This window comes from Plectrocnemia conspersa, unplaced genomic scaffold (assembly GCF_051122295.1).
Source record: "Plectrocnemia conspersa isolate PC_06_02 unplaced genomic scaffold, ASM5112229v1 ptg000004l, whole genome shotgun sequence".
In the NCBI taxonomy this organism is placed as follows: Eukaryota; Metazoa; Arthropoda; class Insecta; order Trichoptera; family Polycentropodidae; genus Plectrocnemia; species Plectrocnemia conspersa.
Window position 1 is genome coordinate 4726935 of NW_028277168.1, and position 18849 is coordinate 4745783.

The 18849-nt window shown below is 28.8% G+C and overlaps 1 protein-coding gene and 2 non-coding genes across 3 annotated transcripts in view; 2 read left to right on the forward strand and 1 right to left on the reverse strand.

The window, feature by feature from the left end:
• LOC148235695 (neuroligin-4, X-linked-like) overlaps positions 1-18849 on the reverse strand; it is a 32832-nt gene that overhangs the window by 3166 nt on the left and 10817 nt on the right. Inside the window, exons 4-12 of the mRNA XM_088184814.1 lie at positions 17784-17972; positions 16728-16813; positions 15962-16138; positions 15771-15894; positions 11766-11962; positions 5801-5923; positions 2968-3119; positions 2272-2402; positions 2046-2201 (exon numbers count right to left, since the gene is read on the reverse strand). Of these exons, the coding sequence (XP_088040940.1) occupies positions 2046-2201; positions 2272-2402; positions 2968-3119; positions 5801-5923; positions 11766-11962; positions 15771-15894; positions 15962-16138; positions 16728-16813; positions 17784-17972 (1335 nt within the window). The remainder of the gene's footprint in view (positions 1-2045; positions 2202-2271; positions 2403-2967; positions 3120-5800; positions 5924-11765; positions 11963-15770; positions 15895-15961; positions 16139-16727; positions 16814-17783; positions 17973-18849) is intronic.
• Positions 7773-7845, forward strand: TRNAT-UGU (transfer RNA threonine (anticodon UGU)). The gene has a single exon. It is a non-coding gene; the product is annotated as a tRNA-Thr (tRNA).
• TRNAT-UGU (transfer RNA threonine (anticodon UGU)) lies at positions 13048-13120 on the forward strand. The gene has a single exon. It is a non-coding gene; the product is annotated as a tRNA-Thr (tRNA).

Sequence of the window (18849 nt, forward strand, 5' to 3'; positions counted from 1 at the left end):
TTTGTGAAGTATTTTTACGTTTTTGTATTTGTTGTTTTATGACGCAAACAACTATTTCAATCAGATTAATAATTAGATCGCGGTTAATTTATTTCTAGTAATTTAATTTATATGCAACGCCGATATTTATGGATATCAAATTCGTTCCAAACATTATTAGCTATTGTATATACAATAAATTCGATAAAATAATATAATTAAAACGTTCCATCAATTTTGTTGAATTAATTCAGTCACAGCTGATCTTAATTCTGGTGATTTTAAAAAGCTAAAACAACATCCCTGATCAAAAAGTATAATAAATTAAGCATTTTTTGACGCCCACACTCATTAGTAAATCGCACAACGTTGCGTTATGCATATTTTATAAAATAAAAATGATTATAAAACTAATTATTATTTAATTAAAATTAGTATTATTAACCATTAATTTTCAATTAAATAATATTTTTAAGACAATTAATTGTTATTTGTACTAATTAGTTAAATTAAATAATATCGGTAAAAACCAAGAAAAAAATATACAAATATATATTAGAACATTAAAATACTTCCTTCATTTTTCATTCAATATTAAAAACTACGAATAATTGATAATCAAATAGCGATTTAAGCTTAGCTTAGGTGTTTGATCAGAATTGTTGTTATAAAAAATACTTATTATAAATTCATATTTTCATAACAGTTAGTTCATGTGGGATTTGAACCCACGACTTTAAACTAAAAAAAACATACTTATACATTGCGTTATAGTACTGTTATCGTACAAACAATTAGTACTGCGATTTAATAAATTTTCAATAGCTATAAATATTTATTTTTGGAATAACAATAACAATGACTATAATAATAACATTAACCATAACGATAACAATAACACTGACAAAAGCAGAGGTAATTCTAGTTACAGTGACAGCTACATTGACAGTTACAGCCAACAGTGCCGTTACATCTATAATACTAAACTAATGAAACTAAAAATATATAAAAAATTGTACCTACTTCACTTTTTTCTACTTCATATTCCAAGCTATTAATTGCCACATGTATGTCATTAATAAATAGCAAAAAGAGCAGAAGACCCAGCAAAATACTCATGAAAAAAAGTTGAGAAGACTGTTCGAATAACAGAAGTGGTCAAGCTTTCGAAGGAGTAGCTCATGACAAACTTTGTCGAATGCTTTTTTAGAATCGGTATAAACTACATCGATATGAATTTTAGAATCATTGCCTTCAAAAGGTTAGTGACAATGGAACGACGCGGACGAAATCTGTATTGTTGCTCTACTAGCGCTTGCTGACAGTGATTACATTTTTTACGAGTAACGTACATTTATGTAATGTACTAAAATAACACAATATTGACATTTTTTTATCAAAAATAACAAATATTAAGATTTTTAATATATGCTGTATTTAATTCATATTATTTAAAAAATAATTTGAACAATTATTATTGTATTGAAAAAAAAAGCAAAACCTACTTTTATAAGTATGATATTTGTAGCAAAAATAAATAAATAAAATATTTGTTAATTATACTATGATTATAAGCATAACTGTATAACAATGCACATACTAAAAATAATGCATCGAACAATCAACATCACGACTAGAAAAATTACTACGGTTATAAAGATTTTATTTGTTTTTTTTTATTAAATTTATAGTGAAAGAAATACTTGTTGTTCTAATACACAATCTCGCAAAAAAGCCTACAGCGTAGGAACTATTTTTTTAACTAGTTAAGACACTTAAGTTAACTTCGAATCAATTTGAAAATATTCTACAATAGTTTACTCTAATATATGGTAATAATATATGAATGAGCAATATATAAAATAATTGTTCCATAAAACTAATTGTTTGTGCATTACATTGGTCAGAACAGTGAATACCTTATGAATAACTCTCTACAACAAATCCTTCTCCGAAGATTTACTTTACATTAATGTACAAACAGTGCGTTTTATGGAACAAAGTATTTATTTAAATGCCCAAATCTCTGTTATATCGATTCCAGTATATTAAATTAAATTAAATACCTTCATAATAATGAGCACCCTCTTCCAGGAAGTGATGATGCCTCATCGACATATCAGCTAAGCCGGCCTCCCCTGGACGATGCAGCTGAGGTATCAACGACAACCAGAGAGACATCTTGTGACCCCTGTAGTGATTCCGCATCTCCGGCTTGGATCCTGGAATATCATTTCAAAAAATAATATATATTTTTAATAAAATCTTTCAGCTTATATCTTCGAATGTTACCTATTTCCAGATAGAGTTGGTTGATGGTGTCGTAAGTGTCCCAGAAGGGCAGCGGCGTGATTGGGGTGGGTTCCTGTTCCTGCTGAACCTGAGCCGGCGGAGATCCCGAGGGCGAGGGCGCGTTGGGATCACTGCAAAACGAGGACACTCGTAAATTGAACCGAACCCCTATTTAGGTAGGGCTGTGGGAAAGAAGCGATAACGAGGAATTAATGTCCTTTATTTTTATAATTATTACCGTGGTGCCAAAAGGGCGCAATGTACCCTAAACATGTCAGTCTAAGCTTAATTTAAACTATAATGCCAATGATATATATTAAAATAAAACATATTATAAGGTGGTTTCTTCGATATAATAATAACTCAATACGAATAGTATAGAAAGTTAATTAAAACAACTAGCAAACAATTAAATCTAAAACATTGTTGATAGTATATCAAGTGGCGCTTTGGTGTGTATAATTTGCGAGTCATTATCAATTAAGCCCGTGTGCGAAATTGGACTGAGGCATAGTATATAGCGTTATGGCATGCCATTACTTAGGTGTCTGACTTTACACCCCCAACACTGATGATCATAAATCTTTCTCCACTTTATTATACGCCCGCAAGCCGCCAGTTATATATCAACGTTAAACAATCTAGGACGTAAATTGATATTATAATATACAAGATAGGAAAATAGGGGAAACTCACCCATTTTTGGCAAAGTTGGTGATGTATTGCATCAGCGTCTTAGAGATGGCTTGGTCTTGGGATGTGTAGTTGTGGGGGAAGAACGGCTGTCCGCCAACTAAAGGTAGGCCGAAGCAATATGGTATGTCTTCACCGTGAACGGATCCAGTTCGCTGCAAAAGATCGTCTAGTTACAACATGGATTCATGACTATGTCTCAAAGAATGTATTTTTATATTTTTTTAGTATTCAGGAGCAATACATCTACTTTTCACACATTGTTAAAATACCTAGAATCTTGAGGAAAATAATTGTTAACGTGTTTTTATGAACACAACCTCTTCGATAGGTTATACATAATTTATTGAATATAGATAAGGATGATGTATTAATGCTTCCGTTCTACTTCATATGACATCAAGTACATCACCTTGAATATAGATTAAATTTGCAACATAATAAAAGAAATACCACATTACAAAGCAAGAAGATTGCCATAAATAATATAAGCACCTCTAACCAGAGTTCTCCCACAATCAAGAGACGAGCCCCTTTTCCATGAAAATTCCTTCGGTCATTTCCCATTAGCGGCAAACGACACCATAAATCCGGAGTGGATAAGTCGTTTGGCCATTACAATAATAACGGTGTGCAGAAGTCCCACCGGATTCGGAACCGGAACTCCACTTTATTAAGTCATCAACGTAAAGTTGGCAACACGTGTTTTTGACGCAGGCGAATGGGCAAAACCCCAAACCTAGCCATTGTGTCCCTCTAAAATTTCCCTTGTCTTTTTATCACGTTCGATATACTCGAATTTCCAAATTGGAATATTCTAATATAATAGGTATTTAAACTATTTTTTTTTATATTCAAGAGAAAACTATTTTCTAAATAAAGGTAATTACTTAGATAAAAAAAATCAAAGTGACCGCGCTTAGTATCCATAAAAGTACACCGAGGGAACAGAGGGTAATGTAATGTAAATGGCCGAAAGTGTACTATTTGGTCTGTGTGTTTCTCCTTGTTTTCTTTGTTTGCGGTGTGCGACTTTAGTACTTCAAAGTGCACCCAAGGTACGAATGAAAAGTAAAATCAAATGTTTGGGACCGAGTTTGAAATGCGCCCGAATGGGGTTTTAGGTGGTGCTGACTGTTCGTGGAACTGACGATGTGACTTTTCATTGTGTTTGAAATCATATTTGTTCGATGCATATGGAAATTGAATTATATAGTACAATAAATTCTTAGAATTTTATTATATCATAGATTTCAGTAATTGTTATTAAGGTTATAAAAATGGATTATTGATGTGTTGAAATATTAAAACATCCATCCACAAATATCGTAAATTTAACATAAACTACTTTGTGTACAAAAGGTATATAATACTTTTGAAATTGTAATATGAGTCGTTCAATTGCAGAAATGGTATATTAGCCTGGATATTTGTTTCGGAGAAGAAATTGGTAGTCGTTAAAAGTCATGGTTAAAGCATCGTCGAGAAATTTCTATATTTTTAAGTTCAAAATACAACGTTCTTTATAATAGTTTAAAATATTAACTGTAAGGGCAAACACGTGTGACACGTACGAAAAAAAAATAAAGAAATCAAACAAATCAATAGACTGATAATAAAGTGTCCGGGCAATGTGTCCCGGAAAATAATTTTATATATTGTGTTTGAAGTGGTGAAAAATATAGAAGTGTTCTTCACAAGGTTAAAGTGTTCATCTCTAAAAAATAAAACTATAAAATAATAATGTAAGACGTGTGTCAAAATTAAAACAATATAATACTCTCTTACATATATTATATATCATATGCGAGAGGTAAATATGGTGTATTGAGGGGTAAAGATAGTATGAGCCTCCATGAAACTCGTCACGTTGTTTATGAGCATACAACAATAAAACGTCGTTTCGTGAATATACAACATTTCGACTTTTATTTCGGCTAATTCCGGAATTTATTGATCAGGATAATGGATCCCTCGGATGGAGATGTGAATTCATCTTCATACGTTTACGAGCGCCATATATCCATCTGCCACTGACTGAATCCAAATATTCCTTATTGTGTATGTTCAGGTCTGCAAATAAAAGCTGTATAGTAAAACAGAGCTGAATTACCATAAATGTGTTCGACCCGTTTTCATTGCGTGACGCCGTCTATTATTCGGTTTGACTGTACGCAATTTAGAATTGTGCAGGTATTGTTTTTGTAGTAAGACGTTTTGTCTATATATTTGTTCTTTTTAGTGTTTGCACAATCAGTTATGGGGTTTAAGATAAATGAAACACTATTTCAAGTACGATGTATTCATGAACGAGTTATTTTAATTTATGTTTTACAAAAAATTATTCACTCGAATACTGATACTGAATTGGTATAATATTTTTTTTTGTAATTCAGAGACAATCAATATTTTTTAGATTATTAGTGTAAAATATTTTATGTTATGTTCATATATTTTCTATTCTTTAATACATTTGAATTATTTATATAAAAATCATTTACAACAAACCGTGAAAGATCGACCACCGTACATTATACGGCAATACCGCTCAAAAGTCCGCAGAAAATAAATATTATACAATTTCACTGATCATTGAAATTATAAATCTATTGTTTGATACAATACTATAACTAGATTAATTAGTAAAATTAAATTTAATAAAAATCAGTGAAAATTACACATTAATTTTAATATAAATGCAATATTAAAATATTTTAGTTATAATTTCGAACGCTACGCGGCGCTAGTCACATTGCTTCTTAGCAAATAATTTCCTAACTGTAAATTCATTTAAATTATAAAATAATAATATAATTACATAAAATAATAAAAATACCTGCGGGTAGTCCCTGTCGCTGGACAGGTGCTGAAAGTGTGCAAAGAAAGTCTTTCCTCCCCTCATCGCGTGTAGGTATCCCAACCGAATCAAAGGGGCCGCAGTGTGGCCGTCGCTCAGCACCTGTGAAAATATTCAAAATATCCTCATTTTAATCTTGAAGCATACTAAAATCGACCCTTATACGCCCTAGAGTCGAGAGAGTGCCGTTAAACCGCGTTTCGGGTACCTAGTTCTATAGCGACGAAATAATTTTGCTATTAAAGTAAATGTTTATTTGGAGAACGACGCAAAAGGTTAACCTTTATGTAGATATAGTACAAACATAGAAGCTTAAAATGGCCGTGGAGGAACTACGTGGCGCAAGATCCCGTCATAAGCAGAGGGTATAGGGGGAAGAAAAAAAAACAATTTTTAAAATTCAAGTGCATACAGTTTTTATAATTATTTCTTTATGCTTAATAAAATTAGTTAAATTTTGAAATTTTATTAAAACGCATTTTAAATAATACTTATACTAGGTATTTCTGGCCCTTTACGAAGGGAAGGAGTTTCTCGGAATCAAATTCTCTTGAAACTTACATTGAAATAAACATTTGATCCTAATATTTTTATAAAAGAGAGTAAGCATTGAAAATATTAAAAAAATACGCTTAATTATATGAATGAACTCTTTTAACCGCTTACATTAATAAGTGAGCACCAATTTCCCCACGAACGTTGATTCACGCGTGTTTGACCAAATTTCACAAATGTGATAACTTGCGTATTCTGTAAGATTTGAAAATCCTGTAAAATTTTGATAAAAATAAAACATTCAAGTTTTATTTAATATTGTTATAATGTACAATTTTGGAATAGCATTATTTTTTATTAAAAGAATATTAAGAAATATATTTGATTTCAAAAACGTTTCAACACGATTAAATAAAATGTAAAAAGCAGTCTTTGAGTGGTTATAAAAGTACATCAAAATAATATTTAAACATTCTAAAATTTTAATGAATAATAGATTCAAGTTAATGGATCATATTTAAAATATTTAAATGGTATTTAAATTATAGAAGATATGTAAGAAAGTGTATTTTTAGATTTTATTTACATAAAATAAAAAAAAACCTTACTACTTATTTTGTAGATATTAATGAAGTTTTGCGAAATTTTGAAAATACAATTCCTTAAAATAAAACTATAGTTTAGAATAGACAACTTTTAATTGTCGTGTTTGAGTAAAAATTGTATTTTTTTTTACCTAATAATTTTAATATTTTTAAGTAATTTGCTTAAATATTTGTAATAATTAATGTTTCAAAAATATATAACTATCCCAATGTGTATGTAAAAATAAACAGTTTCAATTACTTAATTATTTTAAAAATATTTTTATTTAAAAATAAATTAATAGATTAAATTAAGTATATATTATATAACTTTAAAATTGTAAATAATATTTTATAAATAATTTAAAATAAGTATATTATAATTTTATTATTCGTCAACAGATGGCAGTAAAATTATTTTTTTATTTTGTTCAAAATACCGTTCTTTTATTATAATAAAATATATACAAGCCTGTTTTAATATATTTATGCGTTATTACCATCATTTATAATAAGATATAACAAACAAGTCCTATATAAATGACGTTATATTTCAGAAAGTAATAAAGTTATAATTTCGCCAAAGTAGTTTATGGTCTTATATTTTTGTGATACGAAAAATAATTTTATATTTTTTCTTTAGTTTGCGGTTATGAACTAACATTATTATATGTATAATTAAAAAAAAATTGCTGCTGATTAATAATTTAAATATTCCAGATATAGGTATATATCTGAAGAATTAACATATTTTTTAAATATATCAGTGAGAAATTGTTTATAAATAAAAGAAATAAAGTTTATTTGAAGTAAAGTTGTGTTTTAAGTGTCGCACCGGTTACTATACCGTTACTTGGCAAGCGGGACCAGCCGCCTCCGTAGCTCAGTGGTTAGAGCACTGGTCTTGTAAACCAGGGGTCGAGAGTTCAATTCTCTCCGGGGGCAGTCGGATTTTTTTCTTTTTTTCCTTATTTTTTTTGTTATTGCTCTTAATGTTATTATTTTAAAGTTTAATATGATTAAGAAAAAATATAAAAACTTATTTTGTTAATACGTTTTATATACATAGATTTTAACGTGGAAGATACCGAATAATTTTGCAATAATTACAAAAAGAATATTTGCGTACCTTACTTTTACAAAAACAATAATTCTATTAGTAAAGTTAGCTTATACATATTTCACTATCTATTTCTTAATGTAAAATTAGGGTAAAAAATAATTTATAAGTTCAATTATACTAATGTAAATTTTACGAAATTATGCAAGTATTTTTATTTATAACATTTTGTGATGTTGCTAGATTGAATATGTTAAATTAACAAAATATCATGTAAACTAAATATTAATGGTTTTAAAAGCTTACATAAAAATAATAGAAGAATGACATTAAAAATATAATATTATCAAGTTATGCAAATAATATTTATTTTATACTTTTTTATGAAGTTATTACAATATTATGCATCGAAACTAATGTAGAAGTGTTTATTTACTGTAAAATATATTTTTTATCATTAAAATACCTAAATAGTAATTTACTTAAAAATGGGCTCACACTTTATACACATTCAATCATTTTCCTTGTTAATTATTTCCACTGGTTTTAATACTTATGTCGCATATATATTATATATAATAACATATTATTTATGACACTATTTTAAGCATTCACTTTAAAAATTTTACATTATGTTTTTTTTTTAATTATCACATTTATCCTATATTTTTTGGACTAATTCTCGAAATGAGCTGATAAAATCGTAATTTTTTCAAACAATTTTAATTTCAGCATCCATTTGCATAATTCACGATTTTAGCATCTATTTAAAATTACTAAGAATACGTGTCTACATATAATTTGATGTATGTATAAAATTCATGCCATTGATGTTAAAAGAAAAAATGTTTTATGAAAAATCTGGTATTTATTTAGCATACTGCTCAGTGGAAAGAATGTATTTACATATACATGTATATTTAGGTTGAAATATATAAATAAATAACTGTTAAATGAATAAAATAATATTTTTTAATTACTAATTTATTTACTTAATACGAAAAAATTAATAAATAGTTACTTAAAATATACTATAAAATCTGTCCTATAAAAAAAGCATATGTCAAATATTTTGGTATATAAAAATAAATCAGTAATTTTAATATGGAATATATTATGATATGGAATACTCTGTTTTTAAATTATGTACTTTTGATAATCAGCTATATTGTGATAATAGAAAAAATAAGATTAAACCTTAAAAAAAACTACAAAATGTGATCTAAATTAGATTAAAAATAAGGATTCGACGGCTATTTTGCAACTGAATCCATTATGGAGTTTTACAGGGAACAAAAAATAATACTTTTTTGTATTTGTCAAAAACATCTTTAGAGGCAAAATAAACAAGGCGTGGAGGTTAATTAACGGTATCTATAACTAGTTTCAAAGCAACAAAAAACCGTTGGACCCTATTTTACATTCTCTCAATCAGTTATGTGGTTTTAGGTCGGCATCCATCCACGTTCATAAATTATAAAAAGTATATAAGCCAGAACACTGGCGTACTCAATCGTTTTCCCTACTTCAGTGAGAATTTGACAACAGAACTATCACTTCGCTTCTGAATTGGAATGACGAGAGTTAAGCCGAACTTGCATCAAGCGGAGTTACGCTGAATCGATCGAGTCGGCCTATAAAAACCTGAGAAAAGTAGTCGATATTTACTTCGACCGTCCGACCAACTCTAGCTAAGATCAGACTCAGCTCTATTAATAAAATAATGTACTGGATTATACCAAGCGCAGACAAACCATTTTTAACTTGCTCATTTTCAAACTTTTCTAGGAAAAAATCTTTATTCTTAGAACAAAACAACCATTTTCTTTCTACCACCTGAAAATCCACATTTTTATGTTTTCGCTTATTATTGAAACACCGATCATTAGTAATTGGATACGATTCTAAAACTGCATGCTTCGGGCCGTGACTTATTAATAGAATTTTATTTTTTCAGAGCTAATATCTCATGTGTTTTGATTATTAAAATTCTAAATTGCACATTTAATTGTGAATTTTCTTCTCTTAATTTAATTTCTATTTTCATTTTATATCTTGCAATATCCGTAAAGTTTTCCAAAATAACTTAAGCCTTTTATATTTATTTTACTTTGGGATGATCAACTAGAATTTCGGAAACGGCTCTAAAAGCAATTTTGATTCGTGTTTCTCTAAATGCATTAACATCAGAGAATATCATCATTATAATATATATTTTATTATTATGATAAATATTTTAGGTGCATATATCTCGTAAGATTCGGTGATTATTGCGCAATCGGCAACTTACAAACAACGAGCCATAATAAAAACTAGGTAGGTAGAATTTGCTGAAATCACTATAATGAGATTTCGGCTTCTTTTTGTTAACAAAACCCACAGTTAAAAAAAATGACCTACTTAAATGGGTACCAACTAAAGTTTCTTTCAAGTATAAGCTTTGAACAAAACCCTTAATAAATGGATTGTTTATATTGTATCTTTCGTCGTAAGAAAGTTTTATTTCACGTTCCGAGTGCCCCTCGGGCCTTCGCGCCCTTGGCAAATGTCTCTTTGCCAATGCCTTCTTACGGCCCTGATTAGCAATAATAAGTTTATGATATCTTACATAAGCAATTGAATAATACGAATAATATACTATATAAAATACTAATACGTAGTATGATGTGCTAGTTAGATTAGCAAAATAATTTATATTTATTGTACTTCCTAATGGATACATTTTCGTATTTTCTATATTATATTTTTACAATAGATTTAGACTTAAGAATATAATGAAAAGAGATTATTCAAAAAATATATAAATTTACATATGGAAAAAAATGTACAAAACAACCTATCCGATATCTTTAAAAAAGGATATTTAAACTTTTTATAAGGGTCTATAAAGTAAGCAAACTGTAACACATAAAAATCACAATAACCTAAGAATTGATTTATTTCTTAAAATTTTTTTGTGAAAACTAAAAATCAATTACCTTATATGCACAAACAATTCTCAATCATCCATCAACTAATATGAATAACTAAATTTATAAAATTTAGACATGAAAATATACAGACAAATTACCATTTGTCATAGAAAAAAACATTTGAAACGCGTTGCCACATAACAGTCCTCTATGAATTATTAAAAATATTTTATAGCAAATTCCTTATTTCCTGTTATTGCAAAAGATTAAATTTTCTCGAAATCAATGCCCCTGAGCGTTCCTCAAGAAAGTTTATTAGATTCATATTTATTTATTGGAATAGCTTATAAGCATTAAGTCAAAATAGTTTTTAATACTTGTTAAAAATGGTATAAGACTAATATATTTTTCTGATTTACCTCGAAAAATGACAGTTCCAAAGCAATTTCACTCAAAACCGTTGGACCCTACTTTAACGAAAACAGTAAAAGTACCGGTTTTGAATATATATAACATGGCAAAGAGACTAATAAGAAAGTTTAAGACTATTGTTCACTAATTCTGATTCTTCACGACTCAAAAAAAAATATTTAATATTTTAGACTTACTTACAGTTTAATTTACTACGCCATACTTCTGACGGATTTATTGCAATTTACACGCGAATTTAACGTGTATTTAAACTTGATCTCGCGAGGGGAAATTACAAAGGTTTAGTCGGACGATTACGTCGCCTATATAATATAAACGCAGTCACATACGTACTATTAAAACGACCGTAAACCGCACATTTGTTACTTTGATAATCACGTACGAACAATTTGGCCGCACTTTATGTATATACATATGTACATATAATAGTTATTTAAATCAAATTTTAATTAAACAATTACCTCCAGAGTGGCATCCCTGACGTTGAGCGGATTTTGCACAGGTCTGTCCCAGTCGGTGTACTCGTTTTTGAGCGTGGAAAAAATCTCGTTAAGATGAAAGTAGTAGGCGTTCCTCACATAAGTCCTTAGAATGCGATCCCTGCGGGTCTCATTAAATCCAAATTCGAGGTCTTGAGCGCTCAGGTCCAAATACGATTCTGAAACAAGGCACGGACGTTAAAACAAAATTATGAAAATCAGTTTGGGGAGTTGCTATTGAATTTCTGAAATATTTTTTTGTATAAGAAATATGTTATGCTACATTAAAAATGAATTGTTACATCTTATACAAAGTGTATAAGGCCCATTTAAAAAGTAAATATTTAGAGCACAGAAGATTTTATTGCGTTAAGAAACACTCATACACAATACTGTATTTATTTTCAGAACGAAAAGTTTGTTGGGAGCTTATGAAATTTATGCCATATTTCAGATATTTGGGAGTAATTATAAGCAAGAATTTTGAACTTTGCATGCCAATACGCCTCAAAGGTAGAAGGCCCAAAATAAAATGTGGAAGTCGGTGTAACTTAGCGACAAGCATTGGTTAGGTGAAGAGAATAGAAAAAAGTTTAAAAAAAATCGAAATTAACAGATCGAAAATCGTCGACTAGTTTGTTCTGGGGATATGCGGTTTCATTACCACATAATTATTTATCATTCTCTCTCTATAAAAATTATGCGGACAATTAAATAATACTTTATTTCCTTTTATTTATTAAAACTTGATTTGATTGTGTAAGGCTAATGAGATATAACAAAATACCTAGAAATTGTATTTCTAGATATTCTAGAGTGACGTGTTGTTGAACACTACTCGATTCTGTGAATATAATGTATAATTCTTACTTTATTTTTAATATTTTATCGTCGACCTGGCATTTCAATTAGTGTATCATTACTCTCTCGTATATATGTACAGTAAAATCTGGGAGGATATAAAAAATGTCCGCGAACAGGTGCGGATTATACGGGCGTCGCTTCAATAAAATATTAGGAGGAACCCTGTCGGAATTGGAAGCGATTTTTTTTTGGGTTGGAAAACGCGAGGTAAAAATTCTCACGTAAGCAAATTTTCGTAATAAACTATTTTATTTTGATCCCAAAAGTAATCTAGTACACAATTCATTTATTTTTAATAGGTAATTATTAAACGTGTGTGGTTTGCTTTATGCGTTAGATTATTTTTTTTACTGTTTATTTATAATTAAGTCACTGAAAAAATCAGAGCCCGCCGCGGAGTGCCTCCGTAGCTCAGTGGTTAGAGCACTGGTCTTGTAAACCAGGGGTCGAGAGTTCAATTCTCTCCGGGGGCAATTATTTTTTATAATAATAATAATAAATTAAAATTTAATATATTTTCTTTATAATAAATGATATATCATAAAGTAATTTAGTTTATATTCACAAATTACTTAAGTTGGTGCATTTAAAAATAGATCGATTTGCATTCGGATTGTATCTAAATTCTTTAACTAATAAGCATGTCAATGTGACAAAACTATGCCTATATATATTTTTTCATATGGTATATAGTTAACTTTATGGATTTTAAGAAGTCAGATATATTTATCATGTTTCGTAAATTTTAAATTATTATTATTAGTTAATACTTATCTGTTAAAAATAATCTATTTAAGCATTACAATTTATTGTAAATCAATACGGAAAATTTCGTTTTACCGGTCTAATGCGAGTGAGAGGGTTTCCGTTAAAACCGAAGGTCTGTTATATAAAAGTAGGTTTCTGAATGTGTTTTTTTAGTAAGAAATTAAACGGCACAATACAATGTCAGTGAAGTTTGCATAAATGCATTGAAAATATTGTGATTTAAAAAAAATATGAGGTAGGTATAAAACTCTATTTCACAGAAAAATTGTATATGAAATTAAAATAAATATATGTACATCGAATATGCCCTTTATTTCTATTTATAAAATTAGAAGTAAAACGTGATTATTATGCTCACAACATTGTTTACTAGCTTTTGTTTACACAACATTGTTTACGACAGTTTGATTTAAACATGTATAACATTAACAGGATAAATTTAACAATTTTCACATTTGACCAGATATTTTGTCCGTTTTATTGAGGTTTTCCTGTACCGACTATGAAATCAAATTTAGATTTTTATTTTTTTTCAATATAATAATAAACAAATTTATTAATAATTAGCAATATTTTTGCAACAAAAATAAAATATTTTAATCGATATGAAAACTATACTTGATTTGCTATGTATATTTTTGTTCAGTTAATATTTCCATGTATTATTGAGCTAATAAATTCATTTTTTATTTATGGTATTTTTATTTTTTTTCAGACTAAATATGACAGGTATATGCACTATTTTGCTGTGATAAAACTATATTACATGTTTTTGCCATAAATTCAATACATATATTTCTATGTGAGAAAACTATTTTTTTCTAAAACGTCTATTTGCTTTGGTCAATTTTATTATATTTGACCGTTTAAACGTAGCTAAATATAAAATCATATGTGTAATTTATTTAAAATTAAATAGATAATATCTGTGTGGCAAAAAATACTGAGTTTAATTTTAGTGAAGCGTGCGAACAGCTATGTATTTAAGTGGTCATTAATACATATTATACAAAATCTATTTATGTTAACAAAGATTATAAAAATTAATACTGTATAAATAATGATAATTTTATCCAAAAATACAACGCTTTTTTGTAGTAATTTTATATATATAAGCCAATCAATATATAAGCTAGAGCTAAAAACTCGAATATTATTAAAATATTAACGATGTATCATATTACCATAAAAAATAATTATAAAATATTTCGTTAAATTAAAAGTGCTAAATATTTTCATATTTATAATTTTAAATAAAGTAGGCCTTTACTTTTACATTAAAATCTAGTTATTTCATCTTATATTTTTGGTAAAAATAACAATGAATGTCTACAAATATCGTATCTTATTATTTTTCTTATTGAAAATTAAAAAAAAAATATAAATAATATTAAAATTAATAAAATATAAAAAGAACACATTGATAATAAATATAATAGTGATCTGTAATTCTACTGCTTCTTTAGATACACTATATTTTACTGTTACAAATAAATTATATATTATATTATACGAAAAAATGATTTTTTAAAAACAACGGCCGTCAAAAAGATATTTCGCCATCACAAAAAAGCAATATGTCGCTAAAAAAGCGAGATTTATTTAAAAATAATAAATAAATGCAAATGCAGTCAACCATTACTAGCAGTTTTCGCAAACAAACTAGACGCAATATACGTGTAATGAGAACGGGATTCTAACACGACCTAAATTCACACATGGTTAAATAAAAAGACAAGGAAAAAGAGAGTCGTTAAGCATTTTTCATTTCTCTGACAAAATGTAATCTGGGGTGAAACCGTAAGAGAATTCCTTTTTATTCATCACTTCACTTTTGATTTGGAAAAATTCACCTGAGCTCGCCACTAGTGAAGCTCACACCAAATCGACATAGACGACTTAGTTCGGGCTTAACTATGTGGAGTCTCATTCGACATTTTTAAATTTTTTTATTGGTTAAAATTTTTTTATCACACTGATCTGAAAAATGTGATAATGTGACACTTATGATTGTCGATCGACCTCCACAACGACTTGAAGAAAGTGAATCCGAACTTCTGCGGAAACTATAAAACGCTTTCAGATCATCAGCATTTGATACATATTTCGAGCTCTTAATTGCTGCATGTATTATATGTCATTGATGAATAGCAAAACGAGTAAAGGAAGCAAAATGAGCAAAATAATAATCGAATCGATGATTGCCATGGCTCACATATTTTTAATCTGATTATCATAACCTAACAAGTTACCATAGTGAGTCATATTTGACCAATATACACAAATTTAGTATTCACAAACAAAAGCATTGGTTTTATTATAGCAGTTGAATTAGGTAATACAAAAATACGTTACCTGCAGATGTCAGACCAAAAAGTAGAGCTCTATCAGGAAAGTCGGCTAATTCATACCCTGCTGCTGTGGCCACTGTACTGGCGCTGGACGGATTTTGGCCCACGTTAAAATTAGGAGCCTGAACCTGCACATTATAAATACATAGGATTAGCATAAATTTTAACGTTGTATATATATAGATTTCCTTCTACCTTATGTACCTGAGATGGATTTAATAGCACGGTGCCGTCGACGAAAGGCGCGAATCCCGGTAAAAATCTGGGTGGGTCAATTCTGACATTTAAAAGCTCGCTCAGTGACTTGGTTCGCAAACAAGGTGCTATGTCTTCTTCTAGAAGATCTCCATGACAACCAGTTTGCTCTGCCACCTAATAAAATTAAATATTTTTTTATGATACAGGCAAAAGATAATGTGTAAGAAATATGTTCCTAATAAAATACAGAAAAAATATCTTAAGATTTATTCTACAAATTTAATGACATTGTTTCAAAAATAACACAATGTGTACATTCGGTATTGATATATGTACTGATTCACTTATTTACATTACAACGGTTGCGATACAATTTGGTAACGCAGTTAACCGCGTTGTCATGGTCACGAATAACATTAGATTGCCAGTATCGTACTGTTTAGTGTGAATAAACAAGTCGGTATTCATAACGCTGCTGTTGTAATCGATACAGCGTATTGCAAAATACTTTATTGGTGACCATGACAACGCAGTCAAAAGTTAAGTGAATATAAAAAATACAACATTTATGTTTTTGTGTGCCACTCGATTCGTCAAGTAGTATATATCAGGTAACTACAGCGATAAATTTGTTATTACTTTTAATAAATAGCATTAACAAATCAGTTGTGATTTGATTATATTAAAATAAATAATTTATTCAGCGTGTAAAAACACATTTTATATGTACTCATATAATATTTTTATTTAAAAAAAGACTTACCTTTCGCTTAACTGTAAGTGGTTCCCTCTGTAGCGCCCAAGAGCTCAGTCCAGAGCCACTAAACAAAATTACGCGCTGCAAAAGTTCTGCAAGTACAAGCAAACGTACAAAGTATGAAAATTTGTAAATATATCACACACACAAAAAATGAAAATGTATTATAATATAGTATGTAAAGAAAGTTTCCACGCAGACGTGAGTTGCGATGCCTTTTTTCTCTTTCTCTCCGGCTAAATATGTATATTTTTATAAAGTTTTATTGTTGTCGCGAACTTTGAACATCAGCCGTATATTTCAATTTGTCCGGAAATGCTAAGAAGTTCAGATTTTAACGCGTATTTATCGTGCTCGTGATATTTCGCGGAAATGAGTATATATGATCGTACAGTAGGGTTTTATTGTTAGTGTGAAAAATTGGAATATAAAACACAATGAAATTTTAAAGTATCACTTTATATTTGTTCAAAAAAAAGTATATGAAAAAGCAAATTTAATTTTAAAAGTTTTTTTTTAAACTGTGATTTAAAATTTAAAAATGTAATATATTTAATAATGATGGTAAACGCTTTATCAATATCAGTACAAAAATATTGCTGATTTTTTAATATTAAAATTATACACGACTATTATTTTGCTCGTTTATATTATTAGTAAGTTATTATTATTACACATTTAGCAAGCATACCATAAAAGTATGCACACTTATGTGCTACAAATCACACAATTCCCTTGAGCTCCTAAAATGATGCGCCTATTTCAGGACCAATTCAACTTCTTATATGCTTTATTGCAAATATTTCCTATATGCTGATAAAATATTTAATCTACTTGAAAGAATACAAATCAAATTAAAATATTCTGCAATCCTCAACAAAATTTTATCGGCAAGAAGTACTATTATGGAATTTAAAATATCATAAATAAACAAAATAAATATTATATGTCTTACTTTATAGATATAGTAGAAATAAAACATAGAAAAATCATAACAGTAATATGATCATTAAAAGTGTTATTAGATGTAGTGTTATATGATTTTTAAATTTAATTAATTACCTTTAGCAACAGGTGAAACTGCTATAAAGTTGGCCAGAGCCGCTCCCGTCCCGTGACCCATTAGTGTAACCCTTTCTGGATCCCCGCCGAAAGCTGGAAGATTCTCTCTGAGCCAGTGCAGGCCCGCCACCAAATCCATTAGGCCAAAGTTGCCCTGGGCTGATCCTTTTGTGCCTGTCTTCAAGAAACCTATTAAAAAATGATACCATGACATTATTTATTTCAATATAATAATATAAACATAATAGTTTACATAAATTAAAAAAATAACCCTGACATTCCACAAAATAGCAATACTCAGAAATGTTATATAATAATATGTTTACTTAGCATCATAACGCAAAACAAAGGCGCGCGGGCAAAATCGCGAACCGACAAAAGTGCGCCAAAAATAAAAAAGGCTTAAACGTATTTTTTGATAAAATTATGGATGACAAAAAAACATTTCACAAAGTTTCGAGAAGTAGATCCTTTACATCACAACATAAACTGCAAATGTATGGATAGAAATAAAGCTCCAAATTATGGTGAAACAAAGAGTTATTGTCGAGAAATCAATAAAATGTATTAAGAAATTTCACGTCTAATTAAAAAGGTTTAATTCTTTTGCACATGTATGCTCAAACCCTCACACATAAATTTAAACGAGTTGGGCTACGAAATATTTCCCTTCACACTATAATCACCAAACATACTGCCAAGAGATTATCACTTGTTAGCATTTCTATGGCTTCTTTTAATGTAAGGTCTTTAACGACCTTGCTGTTGCCAAAAGTGCACTTCAAGATTTTATTAACTATAGAAGTACGAAATATGAGGCTACTGAAATTAATAAAATTTTAATTAATTGAGAAACATTTGTAGATTTTAATGTAACCTACATTAAATGATTAAGTTTGATTCAAGGTCGTAAATTAAAATTATTTTTATGATGCTTTATTATCAATATATTTTTTTTCCAATTCAATGCCTTTTTTAGAATCCGAAATAGAAGAAATATAAAAAATACCAAATTTGCTATACTCTACAAAAAAATGTTTATATCAACCATTTATTGCCAAGTTAT